Raw genomic sequence first — 22,749 nt, 5'->3', positions numbered from 1 at the left:
CTGAGACCACATTTTCACGACGCCATATTTAGATTGTGCTTGCTGTGAAGAGCTGTGCATTTTTGGCAGCGCTGGGAAGCTCATGGCTGGAAATGTGCTAGAAATGTCTCCAAAGTTGACTTCTGCAGCCGCAGGAGTATGGGCAATCACGGGGCACAGGCCTTGAGGAACGGGGGGATCACAAGAGGCCAAAAATAGAGAAGCGATTAGTACTCATCATAATTATTGAGATCTGTAAAGTAGGCGTTAGAATAGGTCTTTCCAGTGATGTGTGGGTTGAAGTACTTGTTTCTTTCCTCTAGAATCAAGTTGTTTTTGTTAAATGCCTGTAAAAAGAAAAATTGAAAATATTTATTAGGTAGTATTTCAGAGAGAGGATAGAATTAGGAGACCATTATGCTGAAACCCGACTCACAGTGACCCTAGAGTAGAACCACCCACAGGGTTTCCAAGGTGGATTCAAACTGCCAACCTTATGGTTAGCAGCCGAGCTCTTAACTACTGCGCCACCAGGGCTCCTCCTAAGCCCCTGTTATTTAGAAATGTGTTGGCTCACTTCCCTCCTTCCCGGATTATCTGTCATGCTGAGGACTTGCCTAATACCTACAATGGGGTTGGCAGTGTCTGACTTCTCCCAGTCTATTTTTGAACTTGAACTTTAGTCAGGAATTTCCAAGAGAAGCTGAGGGCTTAAAAAACCAAAACCTAACCCTCCAGAAAAACCTAACACTGTAATGATTTAAAATTAGCAGAACTTCAGTTATCATATGTAACTGAGTAGATGTTTCAGTAGCTCTCTGATTACCATGGACAGATAACCGAGTCCTTGGCCTGAAGTTCTTCTCTGATGGAAAACCTCTCTTTGGATTCAGAAGGCACATCTAATGCTGAGCTGGGCATTAGCCAATGACTCAGTATTTTCCAGCATTTCTCTGTTGCTGTCTCCTTTTTTAACCTACATTTCCAATACAAGATGTCATCTTTTCACTGGCATAGCAAAGCCAACAAAAGTAGTTCATCATGAAAGGGACCCTTTTTCCGGTCCTCACCCTGTCCGCCCCACAACCACCACCGAGCTCTGCTAACACCCCCGGGGCCCACCCGCCTGCTGTGCACACCTGGCTGCGGCTGTCCCTGCCGATCCCTCACCTTGATGGCTTCCACGGAGTCGTACTTGTCCAGCTTGTTGATGTGGTTGGTGATGCTGGTGTTGAGAGGGGCGGGCGAGACGGGGTGGATGACGGTGGCGTCGTGGGACTGCTGCTGGTAGCGTTGGCAGTAGGTGTAGACGAGCAGAGTGAGCAGGCAGCCGAGGATGGAGCTGCTCAGCCCCACGGCGATCATGTGGAACATGTTGAACTCTGGGAAGACAGGGCCAAGGGAAATGCTACACTTGGAAAGAACATGGTACCTAAGAGCACACACACTTCGATGAAAAGAGAAGATGAAATGAACACCTCCGAACCCACTCCAAAACTGAAGAAATCCTAGTACCTTCCCTTGAAATCCATGGCCACCAAGAAGTTTCTCTACAGTGAGGGCAATGTATGTAATTTAAGGTTCAATCGATCATGACCAGTCTTTTGGATATGACTTAAACCTTAATACATTAGTAATACACTATTATGAGAAGCGACCAGTCCCTGGAGAAGGACATCATGCTTGGTAAAGCAGAGGGTCAGCAAAAAAGAGGAAGACCCTCAACGAGATGGACTGACACAGTGGCTGCAACAATGGGCTCAAGCATAACAACGATTGTGAGGATGGCGCAGGACAGGGCAGTGTTTCGTTCTGTTGTACATGGGGTCGCTATGAGTCAGAACCGACTCGACAGCACCTAACAACAATAAACTTTATTGTGGTAAAATAGATATAACAAAAATAGCCATCTTAGCCATTTTAACCATTTTAAGTGTACAATTCAGTGACATTAGTTACATTACCACTCTCTATTTCCCAAGTTCTTCATCACCCCAAACAGAAACTCAGCAGCACCGCATCAGGAGTAAGTCCCCCCAAATGGGCCCAGCCACACAATTGCTTTTCCTAGAGGCAATGACTGCAGCCACTGTCTCCTGTCACCTTCTAGAGACATTCTGCACACTTAGGACCGTAGATCTGCTGAGGGAGCCTGGTGTGTCTGTGTGTGCATGCACGTGTGTGCATGTGTGTGCATGTAAATGTTATTCTGCACACCACTTGTTTTCACATACATTACATTTCAGAAATCTTCCAAAGAAACAAATGACATGTGTTAAAGGCATAAAGCAGAACCCTTTAAGTGGTCATGAAATGATCCCTTTTTCATAGTGTTTTTCCATTTAGTAGCACGTGCCCTGATCCGTTGGGTTATTTTCCTTGAGTTATGAATACAAACCATTCAAAAAAAGCAGCGGACATGGACTTATGTCTCTAAAATAGGACTGGCTTGCATGGCACAAGATAACCCAGCACGACCCATCTGAGGACTGGCAGCAAAGAAACAGATGTTGGTAACCCTGTCACGCCCTCTGGGGACTACAGCAGCACTGTGAGCCTGTCCTGGAAGCCGCTTACCGGGAACCAGGTAGAACAGAACGGGACCTTATCTGTCTCTACGTGTTGGTCCCCATGGCTGGCCACCTGTGGGTCAGTCCCTGGGTGCATTCCCCCCTGCACAGAGCCTATCCTGGGGGCCCTCTCCCCTCCGCAGAGCATCACCTCCAGGCAGCACCATGGGGCGCAGCGTCACCAGGATGCTGGGGACCGTGTCGCCCCCACCCGGCTGCCTAGCAGGACTTCAGGGCCCTCAGGGGTGAGAAGAAGCAGGGGTCTGTCCCCACACTCAGCCCAGAGTGTTTGCCCTCAGTCCCCAGTCTCCTCCACTGGGACACTCAGAGTCCCCATCACTGTGCGCTGTGATCTGTGTCCAGCACTCGTGGATCACTTCCCAGACGGGGCTTGGACACTTAGAGCACCACTTACAGAGAGAGACCAGAGCCTGGACTCTCGGCTCCGCCTCGTCCTCCTGGACTCGCTGCAGCCCTGGAGGTGGCCCAGGGCCCAGGCAAGGCCCCACCTGTGTGTGCAGCAGAGTGTGAACATCCTTGGTTTGTCCCCAAACGTGGAGCGTCTCCCTCCCAGCTCTGCTCCTAGTGCTGCTCGCGGACACCCCGTCCCAGGGACCAGAGCCCCAAGTGTGGACGCCGAGCAGAAAGGCTGCTTTCTCCACCATCCACCGTCAGCCATACTAACAAGCTCCAAACACATCCCCATTCCAAACGAACATGCAACTCCTAACGGAGGCATCCGGGGTGTGAAGTGCTAAGGGATGGGTAATCCAGGTGGATGTTGCTAGCACATCCAACAATCACCTCAATTTCTGTGTCTAGTTTATTTAGTCAATGGTTTCATACAGGAAGAGGACTTTATAAAGCTTTGCTGTGTTTTTGTGGAAGCCTCCAGGACTGCAGAGCCCCCAGCCTGCAGCAGCTGGGAAAGCGCCCGGGGCAGCCACTCAGCCTACGTGTCTAAGACGAGCCAGTGGTCTCACCTGCCGTCCTTTCTCCACGTCAGCACCGGCACTCCCCCGGGCCAGGGCCACGGACCAAGAAAACATCCTCTGCACGTGTCGCTATCACATACCGAGGATGCACGGTGCCCCACACGCAGACGCTGTGTCCTTAGCCACCTGGATCATTCCTGCTGGTGCCCGAGGAGGAGCAGCTGACGTCTTTGTGATGATTATATCGTCTTTGTGTCTGATGCAGCTACAGACAGCTCTCTAAGTTGAGAAATTTCAATAGGAGCACGTTTTTCTGCATCAGGGACAGACTGTGCCAATTAAATTTGCTCAGCGCAGCTCTTTCCCTTTGGACGTGATTTTTGCTGTTGTTTTGGTCAGTGAAGCTGGAGTAGAGACCTATCGCCTAGTTGGCTGACTGGATGACTTTCTGTGCAGAGTCTGTCGATATTTCAACAAACGTAAGACGTCTAAACACCCCAAACCATCCTTGCGAGGTAACTCTGTTTACCCATCAGCCCGAAAAGAAGATCCGGCTGCTCATCTAGCCATCTATGTGTATGTGTCAATGTCAGATGCCAGGAGACCCACAGACTCAGCTCTGAACATTGTAGAGTAATTAAAGTTTCTGTAAGGTGGTCAGTGGCCTCACAAGGCTTACTTCTGGGTTGTACAGCTGATGGTATAGTAGTTCATTCATATGGAAGTGGCATTTTAGGACGGGAATGGATTTTACACCTTGTTTTCTCAGGTGCTCAAGACCCTGGAGGGACACCACAAATTCGAAGGCAAATAGGGGAAGGCGGTCTGTGAATCTCTTACAGGACAGAGTCATCTCTGCCGCGACATCAGATGGTGACCTGGCTCTGCCTGGTCCCCCTCAGGATGGAAGCATCCCTATGAACACTGCCCCAACCCTAACCTGGGCTGGGAAGGAGAAGCTGGCCCTGGGGCCTGGCATTGTCCGTGAGGGTCACCTGACCAGGACTGCCGTGGGCTGAGCCCCCCTCGACCCGGCCCGGTGGCTCTCAAGATCAGGCCTCACTCCCTGTGGTGTTGGGTTAAAGCACAGACGCAGATTGCACTGTGGGATCCAAACCTGGCTCCACTCCTAATGACCTCTGGGATCGTCCCAATGACCTTACCTCTCTGGGCCTCACAGCTTCCTTCTGTGAAGCATAGGTTATAATACATGGCCTCCTCCTTTTCTGCAATTCCCCATCCAGACTCTGAGCACTGATGCCCCACTTTTCAGGGGCTGCAGCACGGCCTGGCCAGGCCATTTCCCTGCAGGACTGGTGGACGCCGCAAGGAGCATCCTCATCTTCACTCAAGGCAGCCTCATTCGAGATGGGATGGCTGAAGAGCCTGGTTTCCGAGAGCTGCCCCTGAGCCGGGTGTTCCGTGACACACGGCACACGCTCCATATTACCCATCCGTGATGTGAGAAATGCTGACCTCCCAGGCCCTCCTCTACCTGTGCGGGCACCAGTGGCCCCTGTACTGCAGCTCCTCATGATGACCTAATGGGATGCTCCTGTCCACAGCATTTAATACAACAGCTGACACACAGCGACGTGTGTAAAAACATGAAGGGGCACTTTGTGTGCCGCTATGATGCTGGTGTTTCAAATGCCAGCTGGGTCACCCGTGGGGGATGGGTTTCAGCAGAGCTTCCAGACTAAGACAGACTAAGAAGAAAGGCCTGGTGATGTACTTCTGAAAATTAGCCAGTGGAAACCCTGTGGAGCACAACAGAACACTGTCCAACTGTTTTTGGACACGTCCTCAGGAGGGATCAATCTCTGGAGGAGGACATTGTGTTTGGTGAAGTACAGGGCCAATGAGAATGAGGAAAACCCTCAGTGAGGTGGCACAGTGGCTGCAATGATGGACTCAAACATGCTGGTGATCGTGAAGATGACACAGGACCAGACAGCATTTCCTTCTGTTGTAAATCAGGTCACCACAAGTCGGAGTTGACTGGATGGCAGCTATCTGTCTGTCTATCTAGCTATCTCCATCCAACCCATCCAACCCATCCCATCCCTCCATCATCCATCCCTCCATCCATCCCCCCACCCACCCCCCCATCCACCCCTCCACCCCTCCATCCCTCCACCCACGCACCCACCCTCCCACGGATCCCAGCAATCTGGAGACTAGCTGCATGGGCTTGCAGTATAAATATACTATAAATAGAAAACAAACTGCTTGAATTCTATTTTGCTCATGGGAAATCTAACGGTCACTAATATCAAGATCCCAAGCTCATGAAGCTTAGTTTACATTAGAATCACCTGGAGTACTCTGTAAACCACAGACTGCTGGGCTAGCCTCCCAGAAGTTTTGATTTGGTGGACTAGGGGAGGGGCCTGAATCTACGTTTCTATCGTGGTCCCACGTGATGCTGGTGATGCTGGTCTGGGGGCCCCATGCTGAGAACCGCTAGTCCAGGTGTCAAATACTGACCACTAACATCTATACTATGAACGCATAAGGTGTCTGGGATTCAGGAGTTTCTCCAATTTGTCATTCTTGGCCAACAGCAGAAACATCATATAAAAGTAATCGGTTAGGAAGCACTGAGTATCTGTTAATGGAATGGAAAATTTGGCAGTGGATATTGATGACGGTAGCAGAACATGATGAATGTAATCAACATTACTGAATTGTACACGTGAAAAATTTTGAATTGGAAAATGTGTTATATACCTTTTTACCACAATAAAAATTAATTAAAACATACAGAAAACAAAATGATTAGAAAACATCAGAAGCCGATTAGAAGTTAGCCAAAAGGAAGAACTCACCTCCACACCTTTTCTCTTCCATGCTACTGGATCTGGCCACAGACACTTCTGAGAAAACAAAAACCCAATCACAATGAGTACACGGTATTGGGAAAGAAGATCGTATTAATGCTTCACTTAAGGAAAAAAATAGTCTGATTTTGATTTTCCCAAGAGTCAAGTTTCCCAAAGTCTGAGGTATTTTAAACCCTGATATTTGATTTTTTGTTTTTTTAACCAGCCTGAGATATATCTGGTCAAGGCCAGCTTGATTGGGAAGGAGAGAAATTCATGGACACAAAAATACAATGCCACGGTCCCCTCGGCTGAGCCCAGGCCACTGGCTTCAACCTAGGGCCAGACTGTGTGTGGACTTTCTGCAACAATGCCATCTGCCAGCTAAGGAACCTGTCAGGGCTCGCCTGTGGGGTTCCTGCTCTGCCAGATCCTTTGTTTTATGAAAGCTAGTGTCCCATCCCTTGCAGAGGGACCAATCCAGGAGAGCTCAAAGGAAATTGCCGGAACAAACACAGTCACCATTCAGGAGCCCCTCCCTGCTCTCCAGCACACCACATGTGAAGTCCACAAGTAGGATGCCAGTAAGAGTACGGGTTTCCTGTCTGAAGCCCTAAGGATAAACACCATCCTAGCAGTTCAAAAATTCTGTTCTCTCCTGTACTGATTTGTCGTTACATAACGAGAGTTAAAAATAGGTCCGTGGTTAAAAACAAAAAATAAAACCATAACACATACTCCCAGAGTTCTATACCATACGTGATCGGATGTCTTAAAAAAGTCTAAGGCTAATAATTTTCTCTAAAATATTATGCTTTCCACAAATGGACGAAAACAGAGCCAATTTGGCTCATAGAGTTCAGCCCTGTTCTTGCTTTGCCACAGACTGGTGTTTGCTATGGCACACATGGGCATCTGATTTACAGGGCTAAGCACCTTGCCCACAGTGGGCATGCAACAGGTGATCAGCTATCACCAATACCTAACATGGATTTTACTCGGAGAAGTCTGTGGGATGAGGGCCATCAACGGCCTCCCCAAGATGAGAATAAAGACGACTGTTACGAGTTGAGCTGTGTTCCCAAAGGATACGTTGAGGACTCTGAACCTGGGAATGTGACCTTATTTGCAAACGGGATCTTCCTTTGAAGATGTTTTCAGTTAACAAAGTCATAGGAGAGTAGGGTAGGTCCTAATCCTAATCCCTTCTGAGTGACGTCTTATAAAAGAGAAGGGCAGATAGAAATAGGGTCCCACACAGGTAGAAGACAGCCCCCAGGAGACGAGGCAGCAGGGGAACGTCAAGGATGGTGGGCGGCCACCAGAAGCTGAGAGGGGCAGGAGCAGCTCTTCTCTCAGAGACTCAGAAAGAGAGCCTGATTTGGGCTTCTAGCCTCCAGGACTGTGAGAAAATGTATTTCTGTTCTTTAAAGCCACCCGCTTTGTGGTGTTTCAGGAAACTAAGACAACGGGTCTCCATCTTCCCAAATACGTTAAGGCCGCAGAGAGCGAAGGGCCCTTTTTCTGGGTAAACCCACACACGGCACTGCCAGAGCATTTCACCCAATAATAAAACTACCCCCTAAATTTTCTTCATTCTTTTAAGTAAAATTTTCTGACTGAATTCGTCCATAAATTACAGAGGACATTATGCTTTTAAAAATACCTTAAGCTCATGAACAAAATTCAGGTCTAAACCTGCTCTTCTACAAAACCACGAGCTGATAGAACACGGCTTCGTCTCACAAATAAGGCCTCAGGAGACAGATGACTCTGACCTAGGAATCATGTTCTCTTGCATTGTTGGAAATGACTTCACTCACGCTGACAAACACCTCGGCCCTTACCTGGAATGAAGTTAGAATCAAAAGCACACGGCCGGCTTTCTGTGGTGTTTCCGGAACACTGGCCACCCACAGGAAACAGAAGGATACATTGGCGGGCGCGGATCTGGACTCCAGATGCATCACACTCAGACCAGTCTGACCACTCCGACCAGCTCTCTGCAGTGACCAGACGAGGGAGGGCGCAGAACTGACCCGTTAATATCAATCAACCCAGAAACCCTGGCCAGGTCAACATGCTAGTCTAGGTTTCAGATGATGGTTTTAAAGGTTCTATATATAAATGAGTGTAATTATACCTTCTGAGCAGTCCAGCAAATACAATACATATGAGAATGAATGAAGTGCCAAGTATCTTCTAATAAAAAATGAGGGTAAAATAAATTTCCTGAAATCCACATTTTTGTATCTAGGAAGTAATCAAATTTAGACACTCAAGGGGCTAGTCTGTGGGGCCCAGCTTCGCACAGACCATCATTCCAGGGTAGAAATATCAACACAGACATCATTTCCCACCCTGGTAGTGCAGTAGTGAAGTGCTTGGCTGCTAAATGAAAGGTCGGCCGTTCAAACACACCAGCAGCTCTACAGGAGAAAAGACCTGGTGATCTGCTCCTGTAAAGATTTACAAACTACGAAACCCTATGGCGGCAGTTCTACTCTGTCACATGGGGTCACCATGAGTCAGAAAAGGAGCCCTGGTGGTGCAGTGGTTAAGTGCTCGGCCGCTAACCAAAAGGTTGACAGTTCGAACCCATCAGCAGCTCCGCAGGAGAAAGATGTGGCAGTCTGTTCCCATAAAGATTACAGCCTTGGAAACCCTACGGGGCAGTTCTACTCTGTCCTATGGGATCCCCGGAGCCCTGGTGGCACAGTGGTCAAGAGCTATGGCTGCTAACCAAAAGGTCGGCAGTTCAAATCTACCAGCTGCTCCCTGGAAACTCTACTGGGCAGTTCTACTCTGTCCTATAGGGTCATTATGAGTTGGAATCAACTTCACCGCACACAACAGCAACCATGCCCCCATGCTAAGACAGAGCACCCCCAGCTCTCAGACGCTTTCCTGAGAAGCCCCCACAGGCCTTAGGGCTCAAGTGGGAAAAACATTTGTATCTTGAGAAAGCAAAACACATGTGTTAAAGAGGAAGCTCCTTTGAGGAACAGGAGTTTCAAGTTACCACAAGTGTTCTCCCTCTCTTATAAAAACAACTCCACAGAGTCAGTTCACCAAAGCCAGACTATACTTGGGATGTTGTTGTTGTTAGGTGCCATCGAGTTGGCTGACTCGTAGTGACCTTGTGTATAACAGAATGAAACACTGCCACAATCGTTGTTATGCTTGAGCTCATTGTTGCAGCCACTGTGTCAATCCATCTTGTTGAGGGTCTTCCTCTTTTTCACTGACCCTCTACTTTACCAAGCATGATGTCCTTCTCCAGGGACTGATCCCTCCTGATAACACGTCCAAAGTATGTGAGACGTAGTCTTGCCATCCTTGCTTCTAAGGAGCATTCGGGTTGTACTTCTTCCAAGACAGATTTGTTCGTTCTTTTGGCAGTCCATAGTATATTCAATATCCTTTACCAACACCACAATTCAAAGGCATCAACTCTTCTTCGGTCTTCGTTATTCATCGCCAAGCTTTTGCATGCATGTGAGGCAACTGAAAACATCGTGGCTTGGGTCAGGCGCACCTTAGTTTTCAAGGTGACATCTTTGCTTTTCAACACTTTAAGGTCTTTTGCAGCAGATTTGCCCAATGCAATGAGTCTTTCATTTCTTGACTGCTGCTTCCATGGGTGTTGATTGTGGATCCAAGTAAAATGAAATCCTTGAGAACTTCAATCTTTGCTCCATTTATCATGATGTTGCTTATTGGTCTAGTTGTGAGGATTTTTGTTTTCTTTATGTTGAGGTGTAAGCCATACCGAAGGCTGTGGTCTTTGATCTTCATCAATAAGTGCTTCAAGTCCTCTTCACTTTCAGCAAGCAAGGTTGTGTCATCTGCATAACGCAGGTTGTTAATGAGTCTTCCTCCAGTCTTGATGCCCCGTTCTTCTTCATGTAGTCCAGCTTCTCAGATTATTTGCTCAGCATACAGATTGAATAGGTATGGTGAAAGGATACAACCCTGACAGACACCTTTCCTGACTTTAAACCATCCAATATCCTCTTGTTTGGTTTGAACGACTGCCTCTTGATTTATGTACAGTTTCCTTATGAGCACAATTAAGTGTTCTGGAATTCCCATTCTTCACAAGGTTATCCATAATTTGTTATGATTCACACAGTCCAATGCCTTTGCATAGTCAATAAAACACTGGTAAACATCTTTCTGATATTCTCTGCTTTCAGCCAGGATCCATCTGACATCAGCAATGATATCCCTTGGGTTAGAAGTCATTTTTCCCCAAGTCTACTGTCGCTGAAGGTCCTATGCTCAACAAACAAGCCTTAGGTTTCCTGGGTCAAGGCCAGAAGATGAATAATGCAAAGTAACTTCGCCCTCAAGTGTCAAATTTTCTATGATTTCAATCCATGTTTATCTACAGAGATAGGAGCTCTGGTGGCACAGTGGTTAAGTGCTTGGCTGCTAACCAAAAGGTCTGTGGTTTGAACCCACCAACTGCTCTGTGGGAGAAAGATGTGACAGGCTGCTTCTGTAAAGATTATAGCCTTGGAAACCCTATAGGGCAGTTCTGCTCTGTCCCACAGGGTTGCTATGAGTCAGAATTGACTCAACAGCAATGTTTTTTCTGGTTTATGTCTACAGATGTGTGAAAAAGGAGGAATGACACTCATATTTACGTTTGGAAGTTAAAGAAAAAAGACTGTAAATATTCTTCATGAAATAAATTAATCAACATTTTTAAAAGGCTTTTTTCTCTGCAGTTTCTGTTTTTCCCCTTGTTATATGTAAGCATCATTTTTGCAGTGCAGTGACAATTTAGAAACTGAACTTGGGCCTCGATCAGTGTGAAAGGTTACAATTTTTCCTAAGAAATGTGTGGAGTGCCAGTTTCCAGAGTGACTGTGAGAATTGGTTCCAAGGCGTTTTCTATGTTTCTGAAACCTTCTAGAAACATCTGCAAGAGCAAGTTAAAAAAAAAAGTATGTGTGTTTCAAAAGCACGTTTGAGCTGAATTGGGGCCCGGAGTTCTCCTAGTGCAGGGAAAGCCCTTTGTGAGAAGGGCCTGCAGGAATGCCGATGAAAGCAGGGTGGGGGCCAGGGTACAAGACCAACAGTCCTCTTCACGGCCACCCGGGGCGGAGAGGGCCCAGCGAGATGAAGGGAATGGGCAGGGGCTCCCAACAACCAAGGGAACCTGCTCGGGCTCTGAGTGCTACAAGAAGACATCTCGTGGTCCCCGCAGGGTGCTGGTGCTGGGCAGTGAAAGAGGCACAGGCAATCCCCCGGGCAGATCTCAGACGCAGGGGACCGTCCGAAGGCTGGTCTCTTCCCCAGCCCTTCTCTTCCCTCAGCACAGCAAGGGCCCACTGTGGGTAACTGCTGTAAGTCGATGCCGGAGGAGAGCTGCCCCATAGAGTTTTCTAGTCTGTAACCTTCGTGGGAGCAGATCACCAGGTCTTTTCTCCCACAGAGCCGCTGGTGGGTTCCAACTGCCAACATTTGGGTTAGTAGCCGAGTGCTTAGCCATTGCGCCACTAGGACTTCTGGTGGTCATCAGCAACTAATTATCAAGGCCAAGGCTTGAATAGGGACATGTCCTAACTGGGGAATTGGGGTTTTATAATAAAACGTGATATACACTCTCCTGCTCCTGGGATAAAGAATTTGAACCCTTGTGCTGAGCCTGCGACACATTGACAACTATCGTCTTGTACAACAACAGGGTGTGAAGTCACATCAAGGGTGTTATGGATTGAATTGTGTCGCCCCAATACAGGCTGAGTTCTGGCCCCTGGATCTATGAATGTGTTCCTGTTTGGAAACAGGGGTTTTCTTCTGTTATGTTAATGAGGTCACACCAGAGTAGGGTGGGTCCTGAACCTAATCTCTTCTGAGTGGTCTGTTATAAAGGGAAGAACAGACACAGAGAGACAGACACAGGGGAAGACGGATACCACGTGACAATAGAGGTAGAAACATGTACAACCCAGGAAGCCAAGATTGTTGGCGGCTCGCAGAAGCTGAGAGAGACCAAGAAGGGCCTCCCTGTAGAGCTGGTGCCCTGAATTTGGACTTCTAGCCTCCTGAGCTGTGAGAAAACACATTTCTGTTTTTAAAGCCACACACTTGTGGAGTTTCTGTTACAGCAGCATAGGAAACAAACACACAGGGTAACAGCACGGTAGATCCGTTCTCCCCTTGCAGAACTCCCCATAATGTGGCACATCACCGTCACCTAGTGAGTTAAGGAAGGAGGAGCGCGTGGGATGGCCCGCGGCCGCATGCACTCACCGGGGCAGGGCTGTGTGTTACAGAGTGCCTCCTCTGTGTGCAGACCCAGGCAGATGTCCCCTCCGTAGGCCGGGGCTGGATTCGAGCAGGAGCGCGTCCGCATGTAGTGTCCACTGCCACACGTTGCCGAGCACTTGGACCAGGGAGACCAGCAGGACCACACACCATCCACTGGGAAGGGACACAGAGTCACACTGTTGCAGATCCCAAACCCGCCAATGTGACATCATTATACAGTCACACCGTTCCCAAATCCGCCAATGTGACATCTCTACAGAGTCATGCCATTTCATATCTCACACCCCCAACGTGATGTCTCCACAGAGTCACACCATTTCAGGTCCCAAACCCCCAGTGTGATGTCTCTACACAGAGTCACACCATTTCAGATCCCAAACCCCCAACGTGACATCTCTACAGAGTCACACCATATGAGATCTGAAACCCCCAATGTGACGTCTCTACACGGTCACACCATATCAGATCCCAAACCCCCAATGTGATATCTCTACAGAGTTACACTATTTCAGATCCCAAACCCCTAATGTGATGTCTCTACCTAGAGTCACACCATATCAGATCCCAAACCTGCCAATGTGATGTCGTTATACATAGTTGTACTGTTTCGATCCCAAACCCATCAATGTGATGTCTCTACACACAGTCACACCATTTCAGATCCTAAACCTGCGATGTGATATCTCTACACAGAGTCACACTGTTTTAGATCCCAAACCTGTGAATGTGATGTCTCTACACAGTCACGCTGTTTCAGATCCAAAACCCGTCAATGTGATATCATTATACAGAGTCCATTTCAGATCCAGAACTGCCCAATCTCCAGGCAGGACTGCATTACAAGAATGCACCAGCGCCCATAATGGCAAAGCTGCTGATCAGCCACAGGGAGAGCTTGGTTTTCCTCTTGGGGAGGGATCCACTTTTCAGACTCTAGAAATGAGTGGGCCCAGACACGCAGAGGTGAGGCCGCACAGTGAATGAAGGGCAGAGCTGGGACCTAGAGCTTGGCTGCCTGAATGCAGAGCCGGGCACGACCACAGAGCTAGGGTGTCTTAGTCTCCTGGTACTGCTGTAACAGAAATACCACGAGTGGATGGCTTTAAAAAACAAATTTATTTTTTCACAGTTAGGAGGCTAGAAGTCAGAATTCAGGGTGCCAGCTCCAGGGGACGGCTTTCTCTTTGTGTCTGCTCTGAAGGAAAGTCCTTGTCTCTTCTGTGTTTCTGCTCCTGAGCAGTTTCCATGTGCTTGGTATCTCTCTTCCTGTCTCTGCTAGCTTGCTCGCTTGTTTAATATTTTATATATCAAAAGAGATTGCCTCAAGACAAACCCTATGCTAATCCTGTCTCATTAACATAACAAAGGCAACCCATTTCCAAATGGGATTATAACCACAGGCATAGAGGTTAGGATTTGTAACACATATTTTAGGGGGACACAATTCAATCCATAACGTAGGGTTTCACATAATGGCTCTAATGTTGCTAAGATCACACCAAATCTCATCGCTGGCCCAACCTAACTAATTTATCCTGGGAATGGTAGATGAGACAAATACACTAGATCGAAATGCAGATTTCAAAGCAATTCATTATCCATGGAAAAAGAGAAAAATTCTTGTTCTAGACATTCTAGCTGAATGCTCCACCCCCTACAGTAAAAAACAACGGCAACAACAGAAAGTACAACTGTTAGCAATCGAAAGAGCAAAGAAAACCCAGACAACTCACTCCTGCATGTTGGGAATCTCATGTGTGGTCAGAGAGGTGGTCCTGCATCAGACGCCCCCTCGGGACATGGGCATATTAGGTACTGGTTCCCTGGAGTACACACAGGTCTGCTGAAGGCAGCTCTGCTCTTGGCTCCTGAAGGATCCTCTGAGTTATGAATTGAATTGTGTCCCCCAAAAAGACATATGGAATTCCTAACCCCTGTATCTGTGAATGTGACCCTGTTTGGAAATAGGGTCTTTGAAGCTGTCATCAGTTATTAAAATGAGGTCATACTGGAGTAGGCTTGGTTCTAATGCTATATGAATGACGTCCTAATAAAAGAGGAGAAGACAGAGAGAGAGAGAGAGACAGAGTGAGTGGGCAGGTGAAGACAGAGGAAGCCACAGCTGCAGGCCCAGGAAGGCCAGGAACTTTGGGGACCACCAGGAGCTGGAGAGCGGCCTGGAGCAGCTCCTCCCTCAGAGCCCCAGAAGGAATCGACATGGCCGACACTCCAGCCTCCAGAACTGTAAAACAGTACATTTCTGTTCTTTAAAGCTACCCACTTTGTGGTATTTCGTGAGGGCAGCCCTGGGACAGTAAAACACTTAACAGAAGGTTCCTGGTCCCACCTCCTGCCCCCCTCTCCTCCAGGGCACATCTTGGTCTCATCTGCCTGCGTCACCTGTGGTTTACAGAGCAGAATGTGAACGCCAGGATTTCAGGATGGGAAAGTGCAGGTGCCCTGGGCCCGCTGTAGTGTCTAGCAGACCCTCTCTATAGAAAACACCCCTGTCCTCATTCCTCATCTTGATTCAAAGAGCTGGACCCTCCATTTTGTCCACACTCCATATACCTTCTTCCTTGACTCCTCATTTTTCTCTTAACAAAGTGGAACTATGTTAGTTAAATCTGATTAAATAAGTTTGTTTCCTGCGTTAGGTTTTAGGGGGTTGAAATGAAACTCTGAGGTTGCTTTCACGTTATTTGAATGTTGCTTAGCAACGAAGAAGCCTCGGTTGGCTCTGCTTTTGCTAGCCAGGACTGGAGTCCTCAGAGCTCAATCGAACGTGAATGGAGAAGGGCAAGGGGTGAAGAGGACAGGCCGAGCTAGTTCTCAATGATGGAGTTTATTAGGTTGATGAAAAAGACAGAAGTTAGATAAGAACTGCAGAGTGTGAAAAAAATGATCACTTCTGCATGGGCTCGACTTTAAACCCGTGTTGCAGTTTATTATCTGCACTAGAACTTGGGACTGGATTTCTCATTGATCAACTAAAAGGGTCTTTACATTCATATAGTTTCTTAAAACTTATATTTAATCACACGAGGGAATTAGGTTTTAATAAAATGCAGTGCCCAAATTTAAAGGTGTCCATGAGAAAAAAAAAATTGGGCTAAGAGGAATCAGTTCTCAGGGAGAAGAGTGTTGACGTGCAGTAAAAACAGCCCGATCAGCTGGGCCTCTCGCTGGGCCTCTCGCTGGGCGGTCAGCTTGGCATCCATAGCCCTGGGGGCTTCCAACCCCTTCTTGCTGATTCCAGCCTGTCTCAGGTTTTGGAATGTTCTAGAAGGTGACAGAGGATTGACATCTGCACTCTCAGCCCGGGAACTTGCCAACTCACAAGTGGGAAGTGGCGCTGGCCACTCTCGACAATTCCCAACACCTGATGGAAAGCGAGGGCAGAGCTATCTGGAGACCCTACAGTTATGCACACAGGGTCCTGGTTTGACTGCCAGATCAGCCAATATAAAAACAACATGCAGAGTGTTTCAGTGGGGTGTCTCTGAGAGGGGCCATGACCCTCTGCACTCCGGGACACGCAGCATCCCAGCATCCATGAGGAATGTGCCTGCTCAGCGAGGAAATCTGTCTGCAGTCTGCAGAGGGTGGATGAGGGTCCCACCACTCTCACGGCTCCCTCCTTGCTCCTATTTATAGCATGGACCCTAATGTACTGATGTCACCCACTGGCCCCTCTCAGCCCCTGGAGGAGGATACTCCCCTCTCCCCGCTGGGAGCTGTGGGAAAGAACCCGCTCTGTGACCTCTCCCAGCCCCTGAGCATCGGCCTGGCTCGGAAGGCTGGGTAGTCAGAGGAGGAGTCCCCTGGGGCTGGAGGAATTCAGCAGAGGCATCCTAGGAGGAGCAGCACAGCTGTCAGAGGAGGAACATTAGAGGAACAAATCTGTCTTGGAAGAAGTACAGCCAGAATGCTCCTTAAGAGTGAGGATGATGAGACTTCGTCTCACACACTTCGGACATGTTATCAGGAGGGACCAATTCCTGGAGAAGGACATCATGCTTGGTAAAGTAGAGGGTCATTGAAAAAGAGGAAGAGCTTTGACCAGATGGACTGACACAGTGGCTGCAACAATAGGCTCAAGCATAACAACGATTGTGAGGTTGGCACAGGACCGGGCAGTGTTGCCTTCTGCTGTTACGCAGGGTCACTATGAATCGGAACTGACCCGATGGCGCCTACCAACAACAACTGCTACAAAGATGGGGAGCGCGTATTTTCAATTTTATATACACATTTATTCATCCATCCTTCCAACTCTCCATCCATCTATCCATCCATCCTTCCATCAGTCCCTCCATCCACCTATGCATTGATCTATATATACATCTGTCTACCCATCTATACATCCATCCATCCATGGATCCATCCATCCATCTGTCCATCCATCCATGGATCCATGGATCCGTCCGTCCATCCATGGATCCGTCCGTCCATCCATGGATGGACGTCCGCCCGCCCCCATCCATCACTGAACACCTGAAACAAGCCACTTCTTTGCTTAAGGAACTTAGAAAACTGTTTGTGCCTACTGGAAAAGATGCTAAGATCCGGTGCCTTTAAAAATGATGCCGTTGGTGTTTGAAACGACCCCTGTTCCCCATTCCCACCTATCTATTTGGCCAACTCCTGTCTGTCCTTCGGGACTTGGCTCAGCATAGGCTGTTTGGTGTAAATTAGACCATTCCAGAAGGACAGCTTACAGCGTCCTTTGCTGATGTGCTCCCTGCATCTTGTCATCAACCCCTGAGTTGGTGATCACCCTGGGCTGACACTGGCCCCAGGAAGCCTCCTCACTGAACTGGGAGCCCCTTTGACCCAGGCCATATCATTGTGTCCTTGTGTGCCTGATGCATGGTGCACACTGGGTTGTCCAAAAGAGTTTGCTGAAAAACTGAAGCAAGGAGGAAAGATTAAGTAACCAACTCATCCACTTAACACCTGGGAGGTGTTTCTAGTATATTCCCAGCCTGTGCCAGGAACTGGATTGCTGTAGTGAGAGAGACAGACACGGCAGTCCTGCTCCAATGGGGCTTTTGCTCAGACAACAGGGACAGACAGTGTGCATGAGGTGGCCGAGATGTGTCGGGTTAAAGACCCTCTGACGGCCAAGGGTGGGAGACCTGGAAGCGAGGAGGCAGATGGAAGCTGTTTAGGTTACAGGAAGGACCCCCCCACCTCCCAGAGCTGGGGCAGGAGAAACGCAAAGATAGATGGGTACTGGGACAGTAATGGGGGGAGACAGGAGCCTTCAGGGAAGTGTCGGCAAAGGAAGCCCTGGGTGGGGGGTGGGGGGCACTTTAGCTCCATTCAGTAACCCTCCACCGGTTTGGGAATTTTATGGAATGAAAAGCGGGTTCTCAGGAGGAAGATGCAGACAAAACAACCTGTGCCAGGCCTACGTGGAGGAGACAGTGTCTCTAGAGAGAGTAGGTTCTCCCCCAGAGGACACCATGAAGCAGCGGGCTCGCCGGCAGTCCCACAGGTCACTGCAGTGATACAGGTCATCGCGGTGATACCCATGACCTGGGTGAGGTGGGGAAGGAGGGGCTCCAGTCAGCAAGGCCACCTTCTTCACCAGCCCAATCCCTAGGGCCCACAGCCCTTAGGAGATCCATGACAAAGATTTAATTTCCTTTACGATCAGAAGAAAAATGTAAGTATAATGCAGCCGGGACCATATTTGTCTTTATACTAACACTGTTGGAAAGCACAATTTCATGTACGTATTTACTGTTTTGGAGGAAGAGGCCCTGAAGGCAGATGTACCGAGGGCCCACGGATGTCAGACCTTTCCCACACAGGAATCAGAGCTGCAGACTCGCCTGAGCAGAGGGTAGGACAGAGTATAGTCACACAGGGGGAATGATTCGGAGCTTGACCGCAGGTCGAGGCACAAGGACTCCTCCATTATCCTTTGTATTCTCCTTTTTTACCACCCTGGGTGCCATGAATTGAATTGTGACCCCACAAAGTACATGTTGGACTCCTGGCATCTGTACCTGTGGATGTGATCCCATTTGGCAATAGCGTTTTCTGTTGTTATGTTAATGAGGTCATACCTGAGTAGGGTGAGTCTTAAACCTAATCTCTTCTGAGCAATACAAAGGCCAGAACAGACCCAGACACATGCAGGTGCCATGCGAGGAATGCTAAGCAATTAACTCCCAGGACTACTGACAAGGGAGTGCCTCCCCCTAGAGCTGGTGCCCGGAACTGGGACGTCTACCTCCTGAACTGAGAGTCACGTGTGGCGTATCTGTTACAGCAGCACTAGGCGACTGAGACACGGAGTCAATCCAGCGGGTCATGATGTCACCGAGACAGTTATGAAGATGCCCCTGGCCTCCCACGCCTTCCAGGTGCCCCTGCACTCACCTGGGCAGGGCAGGACGTTGCACTCCTGGTACTCCAGGGAGGGGCCCAGGCACGGCAGCCCCCCGTACCTGGGCTCGGGGTTATTGCACACCCGCTTCCGGTTGCGGATGCCGCGGCTGCAGTCACGGCTGCACTGGGACCAGGATGTCCAGGCCGACCAGGCGCCATTGACCGTGTGGGCAGAGTACCTTCCCGCTCGCAGGAAGTCCCCAGAGAGGCCTGCAAGGACAGCGAGAGCATGCAAATCCGTTAGGAGTTCCGGGCTGACTGTCGGCCATGCTGACTTCCCTTTGTATCACCTGCCTGCTCTGCCTCTATAGCCACCGCCTCGAGTTCAGCGAACATGGTTTACATTTCAGGAGGAAAACAGTGCAGCTGAGTGAGAGCCCCCCCATAACTCTGCAGCCGCTGTTAACCAAAGGCGCAACCGTGGCAGAGTCCTTCCAAATAATCTGTCTCCTGTTACCAGCAGTTCACTTACTGTTCTGAGAAGCCTTTTCTTACAAAGAAAATATGTCAGCACAACCCTTGGGAATTCTACCACAAACAAGCAAAGTCTTGCCACCTGCAAATGTGTTCCGAAATACAGACGGGATCTAACAGCCCTGATACGCTGTAATGGGAGTCCCTGGGTGGTGCAGATGCTTAACGCGCTCGACTGCCAACCAAAAGGTTGGAAGTTCAAGAGCGTTTCATGAGAAAGGCCTGGTGATCTCCTTCTGAAAAATCATCCATGGAAAGTCTTTGGAGCACAGTTCTACTCTGACACACATGGGGGCACCATGAGTTGGAGTCGACTTGACATCAGCTGGCTACACAATGAAGAAGTGCTCACCACTAAAGCTGTCCATCTGGATAAATGGAAACATGATTTGGACCTTTGCTAAACCTGTTCCTTCACCTTTTAAACTCCCCAAAGTGAGTTAGCCTGGCAAAGGTGCTGAGCTAACTGCCGCTGAGTGCCAGCCATGGACGCTGGCATCTGCTCTGGAGCCACCAATGGCCTAAGCCACTGCCCCAGAGCCCAGCGCGTCCCTGAATGACCCATGAAGCTCAGGGCACCTGCGGGAACAAAATGTGCCTCCCCGGGAACAAGTCTAGGAGTAGAAGCAGGAGTAGCAGCAGCTGGTGAAGGAGTTGTCCTCGTGGGAGTAATAGCTAAGCAGCTTTGAAGACTTACTGTGGGCCGGGCTCTGTCCTATAGGGTTGCTATGAGTCGGAATTGACTCGACGGCAATGGGTTTGGTTTGGTTTTTGTGCACAATTAAGTCTCATTTTGTGTGATCAGAGGCAAGGAGTCCACTGTATTTTTAAGATATCAACACCAAACGTGTGCATGGTGTGAGTTAGCCATTAAGACATAAGAAGGCTCAAGTCCTTGATAGCCTGGCCATGATATTCTGTCAGAGGGAACACAGTATATTGCTTACAAATGTGCATTGAGTTTTTCCCTAGCTTATATTGTTGCTGTTTTTAGTGGCTGTCCAGTTGATTCATGGAGACCCCATGTGTGCAGAGCAGAACTGCTCCATAGGGTTTTCAAGGCTGTGACCTTTTGGAAGGAGATCACCAGACCTTTCTTCCAAGGCATCTCTGGGTGAGAATGAACTACCAACCTTTTGGCCAGTAGTTGAGTGCTTAACTGTTTGAGCCACCCATTAAAAACCAAACAAAACTCATTGCCATTGAGTTGATTCTGACTCATAGCGATCCTATAGGGCAGAGGAGAACTACCCCATAGGGTTTCCAAGGAGCACCTGGTGGATTCGAACTGCTGCCCTTTTGGTTAGCAGCCGTAGCACTTAACCACTGCGCCACCAGGGTTTCCTACCACCCATTACTAACCTTAAAAAAATTAGCTTTGGTTTTGTAAGTATCTGAGAATAGAAGGAATAAAAAAAATACACGTTCAGAAAGTAGAATAAAGTTAGTGTATAAAGAACCAGCATCATTCATTTTCTCTTTTTAAATTGGATGTCAGTAGAAAAGAGATATTGAAGAACCTGCTTTGAAATAAGGAAACAAGTTGGTGAAATGCAGATAGGGTTGCCAGATTTAGCAAATACAAACACAGAACACCCAGTTACGTCTGAATCTCAGATACAAAATAAATAATGCTTTTAGTATAAGTATGTCCCAAATATTGCATCCGAAATATTTATTATTTATTTATTAAAAAAAAAAAAAAGTCTGGGGCATTCCAAAAAAAAAAATTCTGAAAAAAATCAGAAATTCAAATGTAACTGGGCACCCTATGTTTTACTGGCAACCCTAACTGGCGATCACACAGGTGGGTCTTCAGTTATTTCTCTCTGGACATTTCATGATGGATCTTCTCTTCCAACAGGCCACTCTAACCACAGCCAGGCATCAGGGAGATGAGAAGAGTGGGCGCCCTTTTCTCTCTTGGCTCTGATGCAGTTTTCTCTGTCCGTGCTGGCTCTCCTGCAGTATCAGATAGTCAATCAAAGGGCACAAGACATCGATGGCCCAATTTCTCTTCAGTTTTAGATTAAAGTTAGTGTATTAAAAAAATCCAAACCAAACCAGACGAGCTGCCACTGAGGCCGTTCCGACTCCTGGCAACCCCGTGTGTGTCAGAACTGTGCTCCATAGGGTTTTGACGACTGATTTTTTTGCAAGTAGATAACCAGGGCTTTCTTCCGAGGTGCCTCTGGGTGGACCTGAAGCATCAACCTTTCGGTTAGCAGCTGAGTGTGTTCACAGTTTGCACCACCCAGGGACTACGAAGCTATATTCATATAATAAAGCTACATGACAGTAGCCTTCAAACACCACGTGGGCAACCTCACTCTCACCATTGACCATTTTTAGCCAGTGTCTGAGGCGAAATCATTAAGATACTACACTTATTTCTATTGAGCAATTATTACAGCAAATAAATAACAGCGATGTGCTAGATGTTCTCAGTTCCAATTTTAAAATAGTAGAGAAAACACAATATGTGGCAGAAAATGTTAGAACTGAAAAAAAATATTCTTTTCAGAAATTCTCCCCTTAAGTGATAGAAAGGGTAACATGATAGAGAACCCCTCACAGGCTTGCTTTATCTGAGATGCCTTTTCTGTGACGGGTGTCTGTCAGCATTCGCTGAGGGGGGTGTGGGCTTCAGGGAGGGACCCAGCCACTCCCCAAAGGAGACTCAGTAAGAGCAGACTGCCCTGAGATCACCCTCGGATTTCCTCCAGTCTCATAAATACAAGTGAAAGCCTTTTACTTTGGCTGAGGGGAAGACTACGAATGGAGAGGAGCTTATGTAGATCAGATTAAGCAATCTTTTTTAAAGGATTTATAAAAATCAAAACATAAACATTCTCTAAAAATATATAGAGAGACACCTAAGTCAGCTACCTAAACAAAAGGCGTAACGCTAAATATTTAAGACCTCCGATTTAGGGGCAAGTGGGGACACTTTCTCTCTCCTCTCCTTCCAGAGCAACAAATACTTGTATTTTAGAGATTTAGGTATTGCCCCCAAAGTCCCTGAGGCACTTTTCTATTCCTCTCTCCCGCCTGTCTGCCTTCCTGCCTGCCTGCCTTCCTTCCTGTCTGCCTGTCTTGCTGCCTGCCTGCCCGCCTTCCTGCCTGCCTGCCTGCCTTCCTGCCCGCCTTCCTGCCCTCCTGCCTGCCTGCCTTCCTGCCCTCCTGCCAGCCTGACTTCCTGCCCACCTTCCTGCCCTCCTGCCTGCCTGCCTGCCCTCCTGCCTGCCTGCCCTCCTGCCTGCCTGCCTGCCCTCC

General features: G+C 48.3%; 1 protein-coding gene across 1 annotated transcript in view; it reads right to left on the bottom strand.

Annotated features, from left to right (window-relative positions):
• Positions 1-206: 206 nt before the first annotated feature.
• The window catches only part of SEMA5A (semaphorin 5A), a 332,779-nt gene continuing 310,236 nt past the window's right edge, over positions 207-22,749 (bottom strand). Inside the window, exons 16-21 of the mRNA XM_004380268.1 lie at positions 18,991-19,209; positions 12,577-12,747; positions 8,157-8,312; positions 6,316-6,363; positions 1,150-1,361; positions 207-326 (exon numbers count right to left, since the gene is read on the bottom strand). Of these exons, the coding sequence (XP_004380325.1) occupies positions 207-326; positions 1,150-1,361; positions 6,316-6,363; positions 8,157-8,312; positions 12,577-12,747; positions 18,991-19,209 (926 nt within the window). The remainder of the gene's footprint in view (positions 327-1,149; positions 1,362-6,315; positions 6,364-8,156; positions 8,313-12,576; positions 12,748-18,990; positions 19,210-22,749) is intronic.

Source organism: Trichechus manatus, unplaced genomic scaffold, assembly GCF_000243295.1.
Source record: "Trichechus manatus latirostris isolate Lorelei unplaced genomic scaffold, TriManLat1.0 scaffold00072, whole genome shotgun sequence".
Classification (NCBI taxonomy): domain Eukaryota; kingdom Metazoa; phylum Chordata; class Mammalia; order Sirenia; family Trichechidae; genus Trichechus; species Trichechus manatus.
The sequence above is the reverse complement of the archived record's forward strand: the minus strand, read 5'-3'. Positions and strand labels throughout refer to the sequence as shown.